The sequence below is a fragment of the Copadichromis virginalis genome, linkage group LG18 (assembly GCF_057382275.1).
Source record: "Copadichromis virginalis isolate Kocher_CV1m ecotype Utaka linkage group LG18, C_Virginalis_male_GT1.1, whole genome shotgun sequence".
In the NCBI taxonomy this organism is placed as follows: Eukaryota; Metazoa; Chordata; class Actinopteri; order Cichliformes; family Cichlidae; genus Copadichromis; species Copadichromis virginalis.
In genome coordinates this window covers 4,104,355-4,127,101 of record NC_140635.1, presented here as the reverse complement: position 1 = coordinate 4,127,101, position 22,747 = coordinate 4,104,355, and the positions used below count along the sequence as shown (strand labels likewise).

General features: G+C 39.0%; 1 protein-coding gene and 1 long non-coding RNA gene across 2 annotated transcripts in view; one reads left to right on the top strand and one right to left on the bottom strand.

Annotated features, from left to right (window-relative positions):
- marchf11 (membrane-associated ring finger (C3HC4) 11) overlaps positions 1 to 22,747 on the top strand; it is a 28,731-nt gene extending 5,984 nt beyond the window's left edge. Inside the window, exons 2-4 of the mRNA XM_085439601.1 lie at positions 5,902 to 6,057; positions 16,730 to 16,922; positions 19,705 to 22,747. Of these exons, the coding sequence (XP_085295727.1) occupies positions 5,902 to 6,057; positions 16,730 to 16,922; positions 19,705 to 20,027 (672 nt within the window). The 3' untranslated portion in view covers positions 20,028 to 22,747. The remainder of the gene's footprint in view (positions 1 to 5,901; positions 6,058 to 16,729; positions 16,923 to 19,704) is intronic.
- On the bottom strand, positions 11,161 to 14,757 carry LOC146686960 (uncharacterized). Its single transcript, XR_014916378.1, has 3 exons — positions 14,571 to 14,757; positions 12,052 to 12,114; positions 11,161 to 11,913 (listed from the first exon to the last, which is right to left on the bottom strand). It is a non-coding gene; the product is annotated as an uncharacterized LOC146686960 (long non-coding RNA).

Genomic DNA, 22,747 nt, shown 5'->3' with positions numbered 1-22,747 from the left:
AAGGTTTACTCTAAATGTTTAGCTACTAACACAAGGTCCAGCTACATAAGAAATACATTGTCTAACGCAGAGCTTGCAATATGGTTGAAGGGTTAGAGTGAAAATTTGCAATGAAGTTGGATTTTGTTGTTTGTTTGTTTTTTTGACAAATTAATCATAACTCGAGGACCATTTAATAGCAAGACTATACCACACAGACATGATTAGGAGCGGCCATGATAGCAAAAATATCTTCACTCATCAGGTAAATCCACTCATCCAGCTAAAAACGTGTTTATTCCCCAAGCTTATATGTATCAAAGCTTTAATCATATAATCCAATGTCTCTTAAGAAAAATCTTCCTGTTTCTCGGTTCAGAGCAGAATTACAAGATCTACATCTGTAATGAGGTCTTTCACACCAAAGCTAAGATGCTTTAAAAAAGCCTCAGACAGAGAGGATTCAAAGAGGCTCTGATTAAAAAAGCCTCATGTTTTTTTAAACATATCTCGAGCTGAATACCTTATCATTACAAATCTAAAGAAGGAGAACAAGGAATTGTTTATGCCACGCAGTATTTACTGGCATTTGAGGCTGTGAAGAGTATAATCAAAGAAGCCTGGCATTATTTGTGAAACAGATCTAGTTCTTAACAATTGTTTTTCTCAGCCCACTCAAACGCGCTGTAAGGGCCCTCTCAGCTGAGCAGACCTTCCCCTGCATCACCCTGACATTTCCTCATCTGGAAATTACCCAGGTGCTCATTGCCAACTATTATAACTCATTTAACCACCAACTCATTGGAAAAAAATACAACATTAAGCAAGTTTTACATTGTATACACACCTCAGTGTGGATTAATACACACTAGTTTGTACAGTTGAACACAGCAGCACTATCACAGACATCTAGTGCTGTGGATGTACACTTAGACAAAGTGCAACACTTCCTCTTTCAGATATGTGGGTATTGAGGCAATAAAACATCCACCCAGAGTGGGAGATATAAACTCTTTGCTCCTAAAACTTGAACTCTGCTGTATATACACACTGAGCACTTCAGCCCCTAAAGGCCTTAATGATGACTTTGACATTAAATCGTTTTTTGTGATTGAACACCCCGCGCTGCTGTGTGGGCTTTATTTTTCATATAGTTTCATTTGTGACTGCTCAATTTTTCTCTCGCTGTTATCCTCCCCATGGTAATAATAATAGACAGAGGTGCACACAGAAGCAAAATATACGAGTCCTTTATGGATTACCGATTATGCGGAGCATTTTATTTAAAATCTCATATACAATTTATTGTTATTTATCCTGGAAAGTCAGACTCTTGAGATGTTGTTGGTGTCCAGGTCAAAATAGGTAGCTCTGTCAGCTCAGTTACATTCAATTATAATACACACACAAAAATAAACAAACAGCAGTGCACACAAATGTGTGCAACACAGAGATATCACAAAATGATAAACTTCAAAACTAAGAAAATGTGAAATATGAGAATAAGTGAACCTAGCTCAGGTCCAACAGGGGAAGCAGTAAGTCTGCAGAAGCAGCTTCCAGGTCATTTAAAATGATCTTGAATCCGCTAAGATAAACCAGCTCCCCGAGATTTAATTGATTTTGCAGCTGGTAGTCAGCAGGCTAAGCAAGATGTTGATGCATTATTACATTATTTTATAAATTATTATAGATTATTTTTATATGCTTATATTGATTGCTGACACTAAGTAACTCTTTCTTTGCATTTTCTGTGTAAGTTTTGTACTCACACAGCAAGTAAAACTCAACACTGTAATCAATATGCTTTTATTTTCAAATTTTGTCACACTCCATTTCCAATGAATCAGTTTTCATGGTCAGTGGTAATAGTTTGTTGAAATGGACTGCTATTTGATAAAGTCAAAATATGAGACGTGATTTTTACACTTGATCATATACTTCCAAATCTGCTCTGGGGTAAGTGTGAGCTTGTCAGTTCCTCTTATCAATACTGTCATGATTCTCATTTGTTGTGCGTTGTAAAACAATGAAGTGTAAGTTTATTGTGCACCAGTGAAATTTTATTTCTGAATGCAAAACAAACACAAATTTAACCAGTATCAGATCCTAGTACTGATATTTTCCTGCTTGTTTACTTCCTCTCTCTGTGTCTGCAGACAGAAAATTTGTATTGCAATTTTTATCATACAATAAAAATGCTTTAAAGCTTGACTCTCATCAGGATATTTGACAGTGCAAAAGGATGGGCCAAAACAGATAAATATCAACCACTGACACCCAGGCCGTTTTCCTTCCCTCAACATAAAACAGTGCCGTTTTGTCAAAGCTGCTAGTGTGCACTACAAAGTGTCCTTGGGCGTTGTGGTTATGGCATCGGTGAAATAGGGCTGTCAGTCCCAACTCATCATTTATCAATGTGAACGAGGCTATTTTAACACAAAGCAACATTTGGTCCGGAACCCAACCATCTAGTTTTTGATCCTTGACCCAAAATGAAAATGAAAGTATAAAGGGGAAATTATTCAGAAAGTGGAAACAAAAGAAAAACACAAAGATCACTACTGCTACACAACTTCAAACTCAGCATAACATAAAGGTGTTAATTCTAGAGAGCGATGGGGTGGTTAATGCCAGCCTCCAACAAATGCTGCCAAATGATTTAAAAAACCTAATAATGCATTTAATCTGCATATAGACATTTTAACATCTTATTAATTCAGTTGTGCTACTGTTCTGCAGAACAAAGAGGACGGGAGCACCTCAAGGTTACTTTTTCATGTTTAAACAACATGAATAGGTGGCTTGATGAAAGATTTTAATTGTACTTTTCTATGAAAATACTATTAAGTGAAGGTTAATTTCAGTTGGTGGAAAAATAATCCCGAACAGCAGCTGGCTGATCAACTCGCCCAACACAATTTTTTTACTGGTGCCAAACCAGTGGTTATGTCAGACCCTGCAATATTGTTATTGCCGGTGCATTAAGGCACAGTGTGGACTGCTGTGACACTGGCATGCCCCGAGATTAGAACACAGGTGAATTGATTGCTTATCAATATGCCATTATTAGTCACCAAGCCCAGTATCGGTTGACCCAGACACCCATATTCATGACCATGGAGCTTTTCATAAACTGAGTCCCTTTTTCTGCTCTATTTCTTCAGTCAGTTCAGATTCACTAATATGTGAGTTGTTGATAAATCGCAACACTGATGCTGAACACCTGTGCAAGTTTCCCACAGAGAAACTTGATCAGGAATTAATAAGGAAGAAGGGAATGATAAGGAAAATCAATAAAATGTTATCAATGCTCATCATTAACGATCGTCTCTTTATAGATGTTTCTTTAATGTTCAGCTGGAAAAGAAATACACAAATAGTTTACATTATTTTCTGACCTTGTGTACTTCTCAATGGAACGACCTTGTGTTACTAAAATAAGTGCACTGTTTTCAGAGAGCCCCTTTAGAGAATTCTCTGACTTATTCAAATTATCCTTGAAGTTGGCTTTATCAGTCTCTGCTTCAGTGCATAGCTGACCTGCATCAGTTCATTCAAGCGAAAGCCTCCGAGGTCCTTTTAAACCCACAAGGTTAATATGACATGATGAAAAATGAGCTCTCTGACCACTGACCTTAATATACTATTAATATGCCACTCACAGCCCAGCCAGCAGGTCAAAGCTGCAGTAATGGCTGCTTGAGGAATGCCTAGAGGAAGAAAAAAGAAAAGAACCCATCGGAACAAATAGATGCGGCTGTAATGATTAATGTCAGGCTGCATCCCACCGTTAATATCCGTAAGTGTTGTAGCTTTGAGAAATGGTCATTGATCTGAGCGATGCTGGTAAGGGCCTCTGGTGAACAAGCCGTGTGTTTTCTTTGATGTATGACATGTTGGGATAAAAGGCCAAACTGAGGCCTGAAAACAAGAATTTTTGGATGATAGGAAAGATGACACATGGACCATGAAATGGATAGAAGATTAATATTGGATAGACAGCTCCAATATTAAACCGAAAGCAGATAGTTTCTCTCCGTTCCTGAAAAGAGTCTGAAGTTTAATTTATCACTGGTACTACAGAGAGTAGCCAAAACGATAAGAACACGAGACAAGATATGAATGTCAAGCAAGTATAGCTCCAGGTTTTGTTTGCTGCTTTTGCATTACCATATGCAGGGTTTGCAGAGTGATTGTGAAACACAAGTTCATATCGTGAACCTTGTACAAAGAAGGAGAGAAAAGTGCTCTATCAGTTTCATTATCTGCAACCACAGACTAATGGATAAAGTCACTTTGTATATGAACATAGCTTCCAGGTTTGAATACTAAAACCCGCTTGCCTTAAGGGAAGACTCCATGGGCTATACAACTTTTATCCAGATGAATAAAAGTCTATCAAACAATAGCTCTTTGGCTTCAATCTCAGTAAACATTTTCCTGTTGCATTATTGGCTCAGTCATCGTTTTTGAATCATATAAATGAAACATAATGGTATATTTTTTAGTAAAAATAAATTATGGTCATTACTCGAATCAGAAAGGAAGATTTTCCAGGGTTTGCTGAAAAGGCACAAGTTGTTAGCTAATGAGCATGCCGTCATTGGTGCAGCCAACGATCCAATCATCAATCATTGCCAACTTTTGGATGACATCAGATACACTGATCTTTTGGACTGTCTTTGAAATCTCTCAGTGGTCAGTGAGTCCTTGGGATGTCAGTGGAACAGATATGACTTGTTTTTGCAATCACAGGAGTTGACCCCTGCTGGTGAGTAATTAGATTTGTGTTAGATTTCAGGTCGGATGCAGAAGCATGTTCAAATTTGGGGCTTTTTACCTGTTGCTAGGCAGTCAGTAGGCTGTGGGCCTCTTGCCTCAACCTCAAATAGGCAACATCATTAGGGAATGATGTTATGCCATCATGTGGCATCTCTTACCAGTGATGTCACAGAATGATATTTCAGAGATTGAAAATGTTTCATTACTCATGATAACTAACCAAGAAAATTAAAGGTGATGTCACACAACTACAAAGAAGAGGTGTATTAGAGTTTATGCACTGATCCTCACATTTGTTTTTGCTGATGCTAACATGCTTAAAGATGCCGTGCAATAACAGATATCTAAGCAGAGGTTTGAGGATGTAAAGTCCTAATAAACAGGACGAAATCACAAAAATTGTGTGTGCCTGGTGCACCAGTGAGTACTGCACAAGTAATGAGAAAGGTCTCAAAGTTTTATCATACTTTATAGCTTGGTAGGATGAAACTTTGGATATAGCATTTAAAGTCAATGCTCCAGCAAAAACTGTAGTATTTTAGCACAGGTATCAGCAGTTGCTCCTAGAATTTGCACTCGGTCTAAGCTGCTTTAGACTGAAATGCCTACAAATGGTATTTAAGTTTAATCAGACCTTTAACTTCTTCAGACTCTTCCCCATTTACCTTGGAGACGGGTGATAAAACTCAAAAAAGTGACAAAGGACCTCAAGCTGCCCATGGCATGGAAGTGACAGTAAATAAACAGTTGCTCTTGGAACTTGCACTTGCTTTTTCTTTCACTGTGAGTATTATTGATGAACAATTGAGGCTAGACTAATCAGAAATCATCTCTGCATCAGTCGTCATGAAGATAGTCTAGCTATTTAGTAGTTAGTTTCAAGCTACAGCTGGATAAGCTAAACTATCTCCTTGACATGATTGGAATGATTTTTAATCCATCCTCAATCATTTAACATATAAACCAGTGGTGTCAAACATAAGGTCCAGGGACCTTGCGTGTTGTGCGTGGCCCTCGATGTAAAATGAATTTGACAGCTCTGGTCTAAACTGTATTTGTGTATTTGTGTCAGTTTGTCCCCTCCCTTAAAATTTATCTCTGTTTACGTTTGACCTTTGCCCTCTCTCTGGTCTCCAGGGGGACTTGTTGAACCCATGCAGGTGTGACGGCTCAGTGCGGTATACCCACCAGCAGTGCCTGCTGAAGTGGATCAGCGAACGGGGCTGCTGGACCTGCGAGCTGTGCTGCTACCGTTTCCAGGTGATCGCCATCAATCTGAAGAGACCATGGCAGGTATAATACTGCTGAAAGGCAGAGTATTTACCCTCTGCTGAAGGTTGCCTCACTTTCAGACTTAACTGTTCTCTCTTTATTATGATAGCAGTAACAACTTTTAAAATAACTCAATAGAGAAATGCATAATTAAAGCCATGAAAGGTCCAACCATGGATTATTTAACAAACAGATTAAATTGAGTTATTTTTCTAGGCTTTTGTTTGGTTTTGTTGTTTAGTGTCTTTAAAACTTTTAAATTTAACACACACAACCCAAAAGGGGTTTAAGGGGCTTTTAGGAAAGGCACTAACTGTTTGTGAGTCAGTTACTTGTTATGAAAAATAATACAAAGTCCTCCAAATGGAATGACAAAATAGATTTGTTTGCCTTTTCTAAACTTCTACCTCTATGATTAAGGTTTGGGTAGATTTGTGCAACTAAAACTGCTTAGTTAAGGTTCAGGAAAAGTGGCAGTCATTATATACAATGGAGATATGGAAGATGTTAGCTGACCACATAAATAAATAATTACACTCTGACTGTTTAAATTTTGTGTTGTGACATTTTAAATAAATTTGATATGTATTTGTGAAAGGGCTGTTCAGTGGGGCAGTGCTTAGGACTTGCTTACAGCAAGCCTGGGTTTAAACCTGCTGGAGGGTGTGGCGTTTGCATGTTCTCCCTGTGCCTGTGTGGCTTCTCTCCAAGTAGTTTCTTCCCTCAGTCCAAAGACATACATGTTAATTGGTTATTCTTTTTTTGGCCTGAGGTATGAATATAAGTATAAATGGTTGTCTGTTTCTCTGTGTTTTCCCTGCCAACTTTTCCATGGTACCCTGCTCTATGCTTAGTGTAGGCTGGGATAAGCTAGTAGCGTAGGAGAGCAGAGTGCTGTTTCATTATGTGAATTTTCCTTTTTTTCATTCTTGGTCAAGTACTTCCAATTATTTTGGTTTTCCTGAATTCATTTTTTTTTTTATCAGACCACTTGCGTACACTGCTCAAAACAACAAACAAAAACAAAACAATCTTGTCTGATCTGGTCAGTTAAGGGTTGTTAATCAGTTTCAGCTGCTTTGATGTTAAATTAAAAACAGGGGCAACAATGACACAACCGCCAAAGCAAGACTGGTTTAATAGGTGGAGGCCACTGACGCTTTGTCCCTCCTCATCTTTTCTGATGGTTTCACTAGTTTTAGCATTTGGCTAGGTCAGTGTCACTACTTAATAGCTTGCTCAAAGGGGAATCATATGATTTTGGGGGTTTTCTCTGTTTTCTTTATATTATTGGTGAGGAAAGGTCTCAAACGCCAGTCCTTGAGGTCCAGTGTCCTGAAATTTTTCCATGTGTCCCTGTTGCCACCTCAGCATGCATTCAAGTTCTATAGTCTTGCTAATAACCTACAAATCGTCTTCAGGTGTGTTGCAGCAAGGACATATGGAAAAGTTTCAGGACAGCGGCCCTTGAGGACTTGAGTTCGAGACCCCTGTAGAGTCTTCGCCTTACAATTTAAAGTGCCTTGAGTCAACTGGCAATGCCTGGGCCCTGTAGAGGTTGCACAGGTAGGCATTTGTGAATGCCAGTTGAATACTAGAGTTGGTAAATCCCTGTGCTTTTTACAGATGAAAGCAGGTTCAGTGTGAGCATATGTGACAGACATAAAAAGGATCTGGAGAAGCCATGGACAGTGTTATGCTCAAACAGCAACCTGACTGCCATGAAAACCTTAGACCCACTGTCAGACCTCATGCGGGTGCAGTGAGTCCTGGGTTCTTTCTGTTGTTCGACAATGCCCGGCCTCATGTTAATAAAACTGTTAGGTTAGGGTAAGAAAAAGAACATGATACGGGTCAAAATACAAAGGTTGCTGGTTTTTCTAAACTCCATATTCTTTCCCCTGGAGACTCTTGACAACATATGTGCTGCATGCACAAAGTATACTTCCTTATGAGTTTCAAAGTCATTCTTAACGTCTTGTTAAAAACATATGGCCAAATCCTATTCATGAACTGAACAAATAGAATATCTCACATTGGTTTTTCATGGTTTTCTGTGGCAGAGGTAAAAACCACATAAAAGGTGGTTTCTGGTTTATTTTAACTGTCTAATAAGGTCATTCCACTTCACTAATTTCTAAATGAGATTCTTCAGTCTTCATACTTGCAAACTGTGTGGAAAGGACAGAGTACATCAAAAAACAGATGTTTCAGGGTCATTTCGATGACTGTTATTTTTAATATACAATTTTGAGCTAAAAGATCCTGTCATGTTTTTTTTTTCTTTTTACCCCATTAACGTTGAAAACAGCAGCTGTTTTGGAGACCTTCAGCAGTCCTTTGCTGCTCTGCATGATTATACCAAACAGTCACATTATGGAGTAACTGATGATTTTTTTGGTAACTGCCAATTCAGTGCACATGGATATGATTGAAAAAGCGAGTGCTCTTTTTTCCAAAACAAAATGCTCTCTGAGATTTGTAGTTTTAAGAGGCTAAAAATGACACATGCCACCAAACTGCAGCCATTTGTTTCCTGTCCGCCTTTTTTTAACTGCTTTTTACTACCGTCGAGGTTACAATTTGCCCCCACTAAGCATGCTCTCTAAATTATTATAGGGGCATTAACTAGAAATTGTTTTTACAGTCACTGATGTTATCGACCCATCAGTTGGATTTATGCTCAGAAATATTCACAGCTTCTCAGTTGGAGTAAAAACAGCCTCACGGAGCCAAACTGGTAAAAAGCCATTTCACTGGCAAGCTGACAACAGATAAACCCACCTGCGTCTGTTAGAGCTGCTCTTGTAAAATGTTGGCTTAAAGTCATACTCAGAACCCAAATGTGGAAGTGCACTTATCCTATGATGATGATGATGCACACCTTTCTCCGTACTGACGTTTAAATAAGCGCCTCTAATTGCAGTTCAGTGACTCATTGTGCACAGAAAGTAGAAATAAGTGGATGAATCTTGACCTTTTTCAAAGTAGGATTTAACCCTTCAGATGCAGAGTTGTTTTGCAAAAACTTTAGATTATAAACTAGACAGATTTTTTTTAGCAGCAGTTACACAGCTTCAACCACAATGACACATCAGATCCATAGCTGGAAATACACAATGCTGCAGTCAGGGCTGAAATAACAGAGAAGGTCAATGCAAACATATAATGTCGGTATTCTTAAACCAAGAAATATAAAAGAACTGGAGTACCTGTTACAGCAAAAAGGCATTTGGTTTGAAGGTGTACCCTGGGTTTGATCTGGTGTAATCTGTCTCGGGCCTGCCATGATTAAGCAGTTAAAAAGTTGGATGGAGGGTTTAAATATGACAATGATGTAGTCGCTGAAGTCAATAATAAGTAATGCAGCCTCACCAGACAGACGCACATAATTAACATTTCTAGCTTTAGTTGAATCTCAGTATCCACTTGAAATAGTAGCCCTCAAAAAGATTTACTCCGGTTACATTGCTAGAAATTTGAAAGACTTGAGCACTAGTGATGGCTGTAATAAGCAGTTGCTTTACCACTTTAGTTCTTAGACTGAAACATGTCAGCATATATTTGATGAGCTGACATTAAAATGTCAAAATTTACAGCAGAACTGAACACAGCACGGTCCAAAAATGCTTTTGATTTTCCCTTTTATAGAAACATCCATCCATCCATTCGCTTCCGCTTATCCTTTTCAGGGTCACGGGGGGTGCTGGAGCCTATCCCAGCTGTCATAGGGCTAGAGGCGGGGTACACCCTGGACAGGTCGCCAGTCTGTCACAGGGCTAACACAGAGACAGACAACCATTTGCGCTCACATTCACTTCCGTATTAACACCTATGGGCAATTTGGATTAATCAGTTAACCTATCCCCACAAGCTGCATGTCTTTGGACGGTGGGAGGAAGCCGGAGTACCCGAACGGAACCCACGCAAACACGGGGAGAACATGCAAACTCCACACAGAAAGACCCCGGCCTGATGGTGGAATTGAACTCAGGACCTTCGTGCTGTGCCACAACAGTGCTTTTTAAATAAAAACAGTACAAGGATATTTTTTTAAATAACCCATTTAGAGTTTGGTCTATAGTTGAAATGTGGCTGTTTTGATTGACAGATGTGCTGCTGATATGGGCGGCTGTAGCCCATTGATATCTCGTAGGCTTAATCTCTGCTTATTTGAGTCGCTGAATTGAACCTCTGAACTGTGTTTGTGTTTTGTATTTTCAGTGTCACTGTCTGATAAATAGCATATCTTGCTGCGTGGTACAGACTATAGAAGAAGTTAATTCTCTGTATGGATGCAACTCGCTAACCAAGATTGCTAGCTTTAAGAGAAAGTTTAGCACTCAATAATAAAGAGAACCTATAGGTTTCAGAGTAGAAGTTGTTAAGAGAAAGCTTGGTTAACAAACGGATGGTGTGACATTAGAGAAAAGATGTGTAGGTGTACACACGGGTGTTCACAGACAAGGACTACAGCTTTCTTGGCTGCTGCCTCAAAGCACATTGTGCGCTGTCTGTCTTGCGTGCTGCACAATATCGTTTAATATTTAGTATCTACTGTTATCTACTGCTAGCTCGTTTATTGTGATGGTGCTGTATTTATTATTTTGCTCTTTTTTTGTTTGCTTTCTCTTCAGTTTTTTTTTCTCCATACAGGTGATCCAGGTGTTTTGTTTGTTTTTCTTTCTTTCTTCCCCCCCTTCTCACCGTCTCTTCTCCCCTCTGGTTTTCTTTCTCTCCCTCTCTTTCTTTCATTCTTTCTCCCTGTCCTATCCCCCAGTCATGTCTGTCCCGTTTGTAGCAACCGAAAATAAAATAAATGCATAATTATAACCAAGGTCAATCAAATGGACCAATATGGCAAGGCCATGATGATCCACTTGGTAAAATAAATCCGCTTGGCATCTTTCTTGGCCTTAAGACAACAATTCTGATGGCTAAAGATCCAAACGGGACACAAAAAAAAAAAAAAAAAGAGAAAAGATGTGTAACCAGTATCCAGTGACAGCTGTGATCTTTCTGAATTATAGAAATCTATAACTGAGATATTTTTGCCTCTATTGCTCTTTTTTTTTTTGCTCAGCTAAACTTAAAGAAAATGTCTCTTCTCTTAAAGTAATCAAGTACAGAATTTTTTATTGATGAAAACAGAGACAGTGATGGCTGCTTTTGGTAGCTTGAGATGGATGCAGCGTTGAGTATGAACCTGCTGTGTGTTTCTGGTGCCACTTCATGTCACTGCTGTCATTTTGGAGCATCAGGATTCCTGCAGTCGTTCTTTCTTTCAAAAGCCCGAACAGACAGAGACTCCTGAGGCTTAAAATATCTGCATTCTGGATCGTTTCTCTCACTGAAGAACATTCAGGCCTTTTCATATCTGTTCGCTCCAGATGGGAGTTGAGTCACTGGCAGACTGAACAAACACACAGCTGAGGCTCAGCAGAGCTTTAGTTTCTGTCCACAAAGTCCGCCTTAAGTCTTTTCTTCTGAAATGAGCATCGTGCAGCTTCAGTCATCTGCTCGTTGTCAACAATCTTCTGTTTCCAAGTATTTTTATTCAAAAGTTTATTCTGTACTTTCTGGTATCTCCCTCTCCATTCTCCTATTTTCTGTTTTCTTATTGTTATTGATTGAGCTCCATAGTTTTTCCCTCCTTTTGTCCTCCTTTTTTACTTTCTTCATGGCCTCCTTCCACTGCTTCTTGGCCATCCTCATCTCCTTTTTGGAGACTTTGTCATTCTTGTAGCATGTTTTCAGGGTAGTCTTGAACTGTTTGGTCATTTCTTTGTATTGTCGTCTGTCAGAGTTCCTCGTCCTGTTTTGGTTAATGTGTTTATCCAGCCATGTGTAGGTCCTTCTAGTTAGGTTGGCTATAGCCTGTTGGACAGAGGAGATGACAGGCTCTTTCACTCAGGTTTTTGTTTACATATGTATACAAAATATATATATAAATATATAACTTAGCAGAAGTTGCATCACATTAATTACATTTTGTGCCTCTTGTGTTTTCCTTACTTTTCGTATCCTGCTCAGGAGTTTACTCCAGCTCAGTGACAGTCTTTTCATCCTACTTTGTGTCTTCAAAGAAACATAAATAACAAATCACAAATACTACCAAGAATGTTGCTACAAAGATGACTGCCTAACAACATCTACTGCAGTTTTTAACTTATTTTAAATCTTCTTACATCATTTTTTTCACTATACTCCCACAAGGACACTTAAAGAAAACCTTTACCACCAAATTACATGTATTCAGTTTAGATTTAAACTCCTTATTATACTATATTTAGATTTTAAATTCATATGTTTTTTATCTTTACTGAGCAACATTGGTTTTCATGTTTTGGTGTCTGTAATTATCTGTAATTGTATCTGTACAATATCAAGACAGTAGTTTCCCAACCTTTGGGATAAATAAAATCAGGCTTATTTTATTTCTCTGATAATATTTTTTAAGTTTTTACTCAAGCAAGATTTTTTAAACGCAGGAATTTTGCTTTTTACAGAGTAACTTTACAGAGTATTTTATTCTTGTATTAGGCATGTGTTGCCTCTCTGTGCCGTTCTGGACCACCCCCAGCCCTCCTTCTACTGTTAAATGGCTCTGTGGAAGTCACTTTTACATTTGCTTTAGTGCACCACCTTTATTCTCGTGTTTTAAAACTGCAACCCTTCAAACTTCACTTTAGTTTTCCATTAGCACACACAATCGGTGTACAATATTGGAATGTTAAACATCCATGAATTTTTTCGGAGTCCTTTGCAACGAGATTTAGTCATGTCCATTATGCAGGTGCAATGAATGGAGTTAAAAACGTTATATTTTTCTTGAATGAGACAAGCTAAAGTCACCTGACTACCAGTGTTGGTCAAGTTACTTGAAAAAAGTAATCAGTAACTAATTACTGATTACTCCCCCCAAAAAGTAATCCCGTTACTTTACTGATTACTTATTTTCAAGAGTAATTAATTACTTAGTTACTTAGTTACTTTTTAAAAACACGATTTACAACCTGAAGAGGTGATAAAGTGATAGATCTTTCAGCCCAATTCTACTTTTTCTGCATAATCCATCATACAAAATGTAATCAAATGGAAAAGTCTCTTTTTTTAACTTGTTTTATCAGTTTTAATCTTTTAACTTTATGCATCAAGCAAAACATTTAATTATATGCAACATTCTCTGAATTGAATAAATTAGTTTAACATTTAAACCTATTTTCTACACATTCCAGCACATAAAATAAAATATTTTTTTGTGTTTTCACTCACTCTTTCAAACAGATGCAAGTAAAACACAGCAGAAAATAAATAAAGTCAAAGACTCAGCGGTCCTTTTGCTCTATTTTCACCTGTAAAGCAGGAGCAGGGTAGGCGGAGGGTTACCCTGGTGCAGGTGTGCTGCGGTCAGTTGAAGAATCCGCGCGAGTGTCTCTGTGAGTTTCCCATCATGTCGTAGCTACTCGGTGCTTGCTCGGAAGTTTAGGGGTTTTTTTCGCTGTAAAAAGAAGTTTTCTTCCCACGCACGATGGACGCTAATGTTTTTGTCACTTTTTATGGAATCAAACTCAAAGTAAGGTCAGTACTTCCACACTTTAAACGCTGCACGCTCATACTCTCTCCCGCACTCGATATATTATCCATTGTTGATCTGCACACAGCTGCTGTCACCAACGTTGCACTTGCTTACGTCACTGTCATGAGACATTCTCGCAAAAAAATCACGGTTTTAGTAACGCAGTAACGCAGCGTTCCTACGGGAAAGTAACGGTAATCTAATTACTGATTTTGCAATAGTAATCCCTTACTTTACTCGTTACTTGAAAAAGTAATCAGATTACAGTAACGCGTTACAAGTAACGCGTTACTGCCCATCTCTGCTGACTACACACCTTATTTGTATGCAAATATGTTTTAATTAACAGGAATGTGGCACCATGTAAAAAAAAAAAAAAAAAAAGCAGGTTTATTTTGGTGCAGTTTTATTTTCTACTAAGCAAAGCACTGACTTTAGGGTGAATAAAGAGGCCCATTTTTATTTTGATACATAGATTTTTATATTAGCAGGACTGTGGCACACGTGTGTAGGCTATGTGAGCTTAAAACTGTGAAATCAGTCTAATGCTTAGTTTCCGAGATTGGACCAGATTGCGCATGCACAGGGTGCAGTCCTAAAGTCCCAAGTTATGTAAAAATGCCCTCTGAGATCAAACCCCAGTGCATTATTACCATACTGACAATGCATGAACACCAAGCTATTTTCAAGCGTGCAGCCTATTTGAAAGCAGTTAAAATTTGAAAAGATGCAAAATGACCAATTTAAAGTAGCGCAGTAAAGTGCGACACTGATGCATTCAGTTATGCATGTTTGAATCTGATGCATAATGATGCATATTTAAGGTCACTTTTAGCAGGTCTGTCTTGTGAGCCTCCCCACATCACTGCACTGATATCATTCGAAGCTGCTTTGTTATACTTAATAAAAGTAGTTATATGCAGCAAGTTAGTGAGTGGAGTGTTTGAGTGTTTACCATCTCGGTGGAGGGTTTTCTGCGCGCTTCTCTCGCTTCCTTTCAGGCTTTTCTTAACTGATAGTTGTATAATAAAAGGAAGGCTAAGAAAAAACTCTGTGTACAACAACCAGACAACTTAAAATCTTTCGAGGTGTTTTCGCGGCTCCGTTTTGTGGCTTCTCGTTTCCAACAGAACATGACGTCACGTTTTTCTGCTGTATGAAAATATTCTATTTCTTTGTTAGGCATCATTTAAAATCACACGAGGCTGTATAAACTAACATAAACTGCTGTGTTGTTTTCAAATCGTTGTTGGTGAACTGTTCACAGCTACTGCTGCTTAAAACATAGTGTTGTCTAAAATAAAAGCACAATTTAGGGGATAATGGTTTCTCATTGTGTTTTTTGGTCCTCACAGGGTGGTTTTGTGCAATTCCGCCTCTGTTATCGCCAAATAAAACGAGTGTAGTAATTATCCCTGCGCTCAGTGGCGGACTGTGGGGAGTATTCTGGTGGTATGAATAGTTGTATTGACCCGCAATAATATAGAAACCGGATATGAGCTGAAAGAACTGCCAGAGTTCACCAATCACATAGTGGATAATCTCTCTGCCTCGCAGCAGTGTCCACAGGGTTCATGCCTGCTGGCCTCATGCTTATGTATAAATAAACTTTAGACGCGTTTCTTGGCGAAATGGACGGTCAGAAGACTGAGAGGGGGGATAAAACAAGGTGATCCTTAACACAGATACAACTAAATGTATTCTAAGACAGCGGTCCCCAACCCCCGGGCCTCGGACCGGTACCGGTCCGTGAGTCGTTTGGTACCGGGCCGCGAGAGTTGAGGCTCAGGTGTGAAATGTAGGGTTTTCAGGGTTTTTATCGGTTTTCAGCGTTATTTTGTTAGCGTTTTTATCGTTTACTCTGTTTTCCTGGGTCTTTTCACGTGTGTTATGAATACATTTTCTTTTTTTCGGTACCGGTACTAGTTTTATTTTGTTGTATTTATCCGCGACACCTTAAAGGCCGGTCCATGAAAATATTGTCGGGCATAAACCAGTCTGTGGCGCAAAAAAGATTGGAGACCGCTGTTCTAAGAGACCAAGTCATTGAAGCCAACACACACACACACACACACACTTCGCTTCAGCGCATCTCAACCTGCAGTGAAATGTGTATGATTAGTGTATTCCTATTGATTCTTTTGTTTTTACAGAGTGCTCATCACCATAACATACCTTGAAAACTCAGCTTTCAGTGAGACCACTGTGTTATTTCCATTTTTTTAAAGAAAAGGAAAAGAAAAAATCACCTTCCTCCCAGACATGATAGTGGGCACAATTATGTCTAGTACCTGTTACCAGGATTATTTAAATGAGGTGACAAAAAAACAGATGTGTTCTGCTTACATCCAGACTGTTTATGCTTCGCTGTATGGTAGATATAGAAAACAATGTCTTTTAGGGAACGGTAAGAGGTGGACAAAACCATTGTAAGACATTTAAGGGTCAAGTCAAGTCATTTTGCCCAAACTAAAAAAATAATAATAATAATTAAAAATTATTTTAGCACAATTAACAACTTATTATATTGTTTAATATTATTTAGATATACACTGTACTAGTTTGTTGTAGTGTAGACAGATGAGTGAGAAGAACTCGCTTCACTACAGTTTACTGGTTGAGCTCCAGTCCCACCCTCACACTGAACTTTGAGCAGTGACCAAGAGATTAATATCATTGAGAGGTGGGACAGGGAGGGCTGGGCTTCTCTGATTAGGCTGCTGCTTTCTGAAAATGGACAGATTGATTGACAGATGCATGGAATGAACAGATGGATGGATATAATTATATATTCAATAATGCATTAATAAGTCCAACATTGTTTTTAATCATAAAAATGGGACTCGGACTGCCTTGTCACACTGACATGATACTGTGGAAAGGCCCTCCTTTATTTATGTATTTGATTAACACAGGTCGGGCATCCGGGCATTTTGTGGTGCTGCAGATTGATCCGACATGGAGCAAAAATACTGTTTTGATTAGGTTGTCATGACAAAAGAATTTCCCACGGGATAAATAAAGATCTTACTTTATCTTAACTCTTGCTAAATATAAACAAAGTCTTTAAAGTCAAAGTGTGTATTTAATGTATTGCCTCTGTTCTTTGTGCAGTGGCAGTCCATCACCATTACCCTGGTGGAGAAGGTGCAGATCATTGCGGTGTTCCTGGGCTCTCTCTTCCTTGTAGCCAGCATCTCCTGGCTGCTCTGGTCGGCGCTCAGCCCTCAGGCCACCTGGCAGCGTCGCGATGTCCTCTTCCAGATCTGCTACGGCATGTATGGCTTCATGGACCTGGTCTGTGTAGGTGAGAATGGGCATGCGGCTGCACACCAAACACCTGTGCTTTGTTGATGTGGCTGACTCTCTGTCGTGGCAATGTGTAACTTTTAGGAAATTCCCTGAAACTCAGACGTGGATGTATCTGACTTTTTGACAAAGGCATGACACCACAAGGCAACAATTCTAGTTTCAAGCAGAGCATTTGATCTCAAATGTACTTGTATAACAAAAATTCCTAAACATAGGCCTAAATTTCAGTGCTTAAAATCAGTGTCTTTATAAACTCATTCCTCAGATATGCTCTTAAACGTGTTTAGCTGTTCTGAGGACAGAGTGAGGGGGTGGTTGGCTGAGGGCAACAGAGCTAGAAAGTACAGTCAGTACTCAGTGCTCAGGTCTCCTCTCACCTCTGCAAAGCTGGACGATCACAACGTGAAGTGAGTGTGGAAAGTCTGAGAAATGATTCCCCCTATGAGTCAGAGCTGTTGGGTTTTTGTTATCCAACCATCCAATATACACGTTGGACAGACCATAAATCCTTCCTAAGACTCCAAGATCCACTTTACACTTCACGGACAGTGTATGATCTCGGGCAAAAAAATACTGCATTGTGCTTTGAGGTTATCGACTAAAGTATGAACAGCCTTGGAACCACAGTTTAGTGATCAGTTCAGTATTTTAGCAAATATTTCTTTGCCATCTTAAAGATTTTCTGTCAAATAGGATTATAAATAATATTTTTCTCAACATCTAAATTGGTTGAAAAGTAATTCCTAAAATAGGATATAATATGAAATTTCCCCTTGTGGGACTAATAAAGGTATATCAAAATAGGATATGATACATGCACATCTACACCAGAAAATGGGACAGGTGCTGTGCTGAAATATGAGTCAATACGTGGGAAAAGAAAAATAACAGCTTGCACACTGCAGATCTCTAGTTTGCTTATTTATTGCATCGTGGTACCAAAACTTTAATAATTTTTCATGTACTGAAAAGTAATTACAAAATGAAAAGTTGTGCAGGGACTTGGTGTCTGTCTTTCTTGGACTTCTTTAGTACAAATAAAGTTTTTATTCAATAATTATTTTATATTAGCATTTCATAAACAAAAACAAAATGAAAGAAATAAAACATTTAGGCTTGTGAGAAGAGGAAGACATGAAAGCCATTTAATCGCTAAGAGATTCAAAATGACAGTGTCTTTCTGCGGAGACCATGAGTCACTGTACTGAATGAGTGTCAGTACGTATACATGAGCGCAGGTCTGATAATATGATTGTAAAATTGGTCACTGTGGTGTGTGTCATGGACAATCGGTGGTTGGCAGAGAAGTCCAACAATAGAAGACCGTTTAGGTTCAGATCAGGCAGGCTGCTGAAGTTTCCCAGTAGCTTAATGGAGTCATCCAAGAGCCTTCTTCAGTTACCAGTTCAGTCCAGTTGTCTCCTTTTTTCAAGCCCTTAAGACTACGGTGATCTGGATGACAGAGAACTAACACAGACACATGAACGGGTTGTTTAAATGATCGTTCTTGGTCTGTTGTACGTTGAAACTGTGTCATCATGTGTTTATATACGATGCAGTTTTTTGCCATCATACTTGTGTCAGTTTTGACTGGTGAGATAATGTCGATGCTCCGCCCTTGTTTGCAGGACATAAATGACTGTAAATGATCTTTTTAGCAGTCGGTGCTACAAATTAGTTTCACAAATATGAAAGGTTTCTAAGATTAGCAGTCTAAAAGTTCATCTCTCAGAATAATGCTGGACCTCTTTATAATTTATGGTGCCAAGAAAATAATGCACTCCTGTGTTTTTGATTCATTCACAGTCAGTTTCATGCTATCTCATAATAGTACTGAGCATATCCAAGGGAGTATTTCTCTTCAGTCTTTTGTTGTAGCCATGTTAGCAGACTGAACCTTTCCAACACTGATTTCTTGACAACCGCTCTCTGTTGTCAAGAAATGTCACAGCCACCTTAGGTTGGGTTACACAATAAATCACTAGAAAAAACAACAACATAAAATACCACCTTCTGAGCAGACAGTACAAACACTAAAAAGGTTTTTATGTATTTTTCCAATTTAGGGAGGCAGGGTATCCCTAAATTTGTCACTCATCTACCACTCCACTGGGGTTTTTTGTCAGTGGAGCATACAGAAAATCCATTTCCCTTCAGATTTCCTCTAACATGCATATAAAAAGCCACGTTCAGCCTTTAAAATCAACAAAGGCTTTGGTGTTACTCTAGATCCACACACAAAAACTAAAACAGCTTTCTCAGCAAATAGTTTATAGATGTTGTTGGAAGAGAAGGAGAGAAGGGCAACTTTAAAGTGAGGAAAGATGAAATATGTAAGAGGAAACAAAAAGACAAAATACTTGCAAAATATTTTATATATGTCTGTGCAGGTTAACAGTCATCCAGGTCGTGGTAGTTCTATGTGCTCAAGTTGAAGGCAACTGGACTACTTTTTAAGTTGGTGAAGACATTTAAGAATTCGCACCTTGGCTCACGTGACCATAATGGCTCACATGATTACCAGGTAGATCGACAGCACTCAGGACAGTCAGCAAGGCACCAACACCACTACAGTTTGAATATGTGGGACTTCCCATCAGCTGCTAGAGCTTTCAGATGAGAGGTGAAATGTCTTCAACTACTTGGAAAAGAAATCGAGTTGCCTTCAATTCAAGCACTTAGAAAACCTTACAGTAAAGATTTCCTGAAAGTTGGTCATGACAAACTGCCTAAAATCAAAATTCCTATAAATGTGTCAATTGCTGTCATCATAACAGGCTTGATCATCCACGAGGGGGCAGCAGTGTACAACGTGTTTCTGCGCTGGCGAGCAGTGAACCTCCACTGGGATGTTCAAAGCTATGACAAGACCAAGGACATGGAGGACACGAGCACTGGTCACTCTTCGCTGGCCCCCAGGACACTTTGGTTGCCTTTGGCCACTTTTGGGCCCAGCGGCCCCTTACACCCGACCCAGCTGGGATCACATCCATGGACTTGCCTGTGTTTGGCACCCTTTTGCCACAGAATGGTAGCCCGAAACAACCTCAGCCAGGACAGTGATTCGGGAGAGGTTGTCATTCGTGTAACATCGGTATAAACTCCAAGCAGTATTTGTGGAGAGACGAAGCATCTGATGGGTTACATCTGGGAGTTACAGTCTGAGCTGTGCTGCAAAGTTGTTTTGTTGCAGATTTTTTTCCGTAACTTAATACTTTTAATTATTTGAACTGTGTGTGCTGTCTGGGGCTGGTCCTCAAACCAATCTAATACCTTCAGTAACTCACATTTTTGTGTTGGTGCCTTTGTTTTTACTCTGAGATATAACACTGTTTATTTTGTGACAGAGACATGAGCCACCCTCACATAAATCTTTTTTTTTTTTGTGGTTTTCCTTTTAAACTGTTGTGTGGCACTCATGTCATGTGGAATTGAAGGAAGTGATGGGATTATCCAGATTACAAATCTAAGGCACAACATCAGACATGGTGTAGGATCACAGGGTTGCCTGTTCAAGGTTGAGGAATACTGTACACAGCCAATATCCTCTCTCTCTCTCTCGCTCTCATATATCTCTGCTCTAATGTGGCATAGAGACAGTATGGTGTCATAGTCTCAAGCCACCCTTAATTTCATTAGGTTTTGTTAGGAAAATGTGAAATAAGTGTAGCGATTTATTCAAATAAGTGCAAACATAGATGGAAATACAGGATATAAGGCAAAAAAACAAAACATATTTTCTACAATTCTAACAAGCTTGAAAGTCAATAATTGGTTTGACATTTCTTTTTCAACACAGCCAGAACTTTCTTAGACAAGCTTACTTACCTCTTGTAATTTCTTTAAGGAGCATTCAGCAGTAGTTCTCCAGACTTCTGGAAAAGCCATTCAAAGTTCTTCTTTGGATGTTGGCTGTCTTTTTGTTCCATTTACTCTAATGATTCAACGTTGCTTCAATAATGTTGAAGTCAAGGCTCTGGGGAGGTCAGTCCATGACTGACAGTGTTGGCAGTGTGTCTGAAAATGATCAGAAGCTTTGTGGGTGGCATTCATGGTGAATTAAAATCTGATGGTAGACTTCTATACATTTAGAAAACATCCCCCAAGAACACCAGCTGAAATTCAGCCCCAAATTATGACAGAGCCTCCACCATGATTTCCAGACGGCTATAGACGCCCTTGTAAATATTGAATGATTTGAAACAAACATTTTACATTTAAAACTCAAAAAGAACTGATGCCACTGACTTCCAGTCCAGTTCTTGTGTAATTTTCATTCCTCAGCCTTTCCTCCCTGTTTTTGGCTTTCAGATACTGTTCGTCTGCTGTATATAGATTTTTTTCTGCAACTTATTCTTTTGTCCTCCATTTTTCTCAGTTTTCTCAAATTTCTTCAAAATTTGAGGAAAAATTGCTGAGATAGACCAAATTATCAACTAATAGGCGTTGATCAGACTGAAGACAAAGTGAATTTTATGAACTTTTTTCGAGAAGCAAGTCTTCCAATATGGGAGCCATATGGGCATCACCCTCTCTTTATTTCCTTTTCTTCTTCTTGGGTCGGCTATTTTTGGACACACTGTCAGCTGCTGAAAATCAGTGTTACAATTTACTGTTATTACGAATTATTCAAAAGTGTTATATTGTTAATGCATCATTGCAGGACTGCTAACACAAAAGTGTTCTAGGTTCAGAGCTGTACTTAGGAATGATGTATAGCTTTTAATTTTAAGCAGGGTCTCTGAGCTTTGTAACTATACAACCAGATGTCCTGCTTTATGTTTTATGCCGATAAAAGGATTTGACAGACAGGGATGCAGGAATTATGACACATTTCATATGAGCACAAAAACCTGATGTCAAAATGATATTGAAAAAAATGATCCAGCAAACATTTAATGCTGGTTAAGGATGTGATTCTTGCTTTGGGTATAAGAGGTCCAAATCCTGGATGAGCCCCCATGATGTTACTCTCAGTCCTAGAAGAATCATGGGTGTAGCATAAAAAGTGAAAAGAAGCATTTTCACCAATCTAAAGGACTGAAGAGTGCCACGGCAGAATTGCACTCCAGAAAGAAGAGATTTATTTATCTATTAATGTAGACAATATCAGGGTGTGCACGAGGCCAAAGAAAAAGAAAAATGCTTCCCACACCTATGCTTCCTGGAGGGAATGTCCAAGATAATGTCCATAGAAATGGCTTTCTATGCTTATCGATTCTTAGGAGGAAGGAGGAGAGAGGTCAGCCTAATAGGTCTCTAATTTAAAGGAGCTACCATCAGTCTCCCGTCCAATCACCAGGTGCCACATAGAACTCAACATAATGGGTAAGCAGAAATGGTTGGACCCAGGGATGAAGGGGCAGACACCCAATGTACATAAACACAATTTAAATTATGACATGGGGCCATAACGTGACCCCCCCCCCCGATCCCCCTTTTTTAGATTTCATTGTCATTCATAACATTTCCAGTGCTGGTATAAGCTGGCAAAGTGACATCTGTTCAGCATGGCAGTGTTTGCCTCAAAGGACTGATCCTCAGATGGTTTGTGCCAGTATAAATATAGCTATTGGAAATTGTGTTTTTCCCTGTCTGTAAACCATTCTTTTGAGCTTCCATGAGCCCTGTGATGTTTGGGCCATGGGCTAATCTGTTCTTGACCTACGAGTCATTTACTTTTTTTGGTGCCTTAGGAGGCTGGGTGTCGACGTTGCAATGCGCAGCACAGAAATGACTTGAATGTGACTTTTGCTGTTGGCTGTATTTCTATTTGTTTTGACTGTAACATGGATGTAATGTATAAAGAATATTTATAGA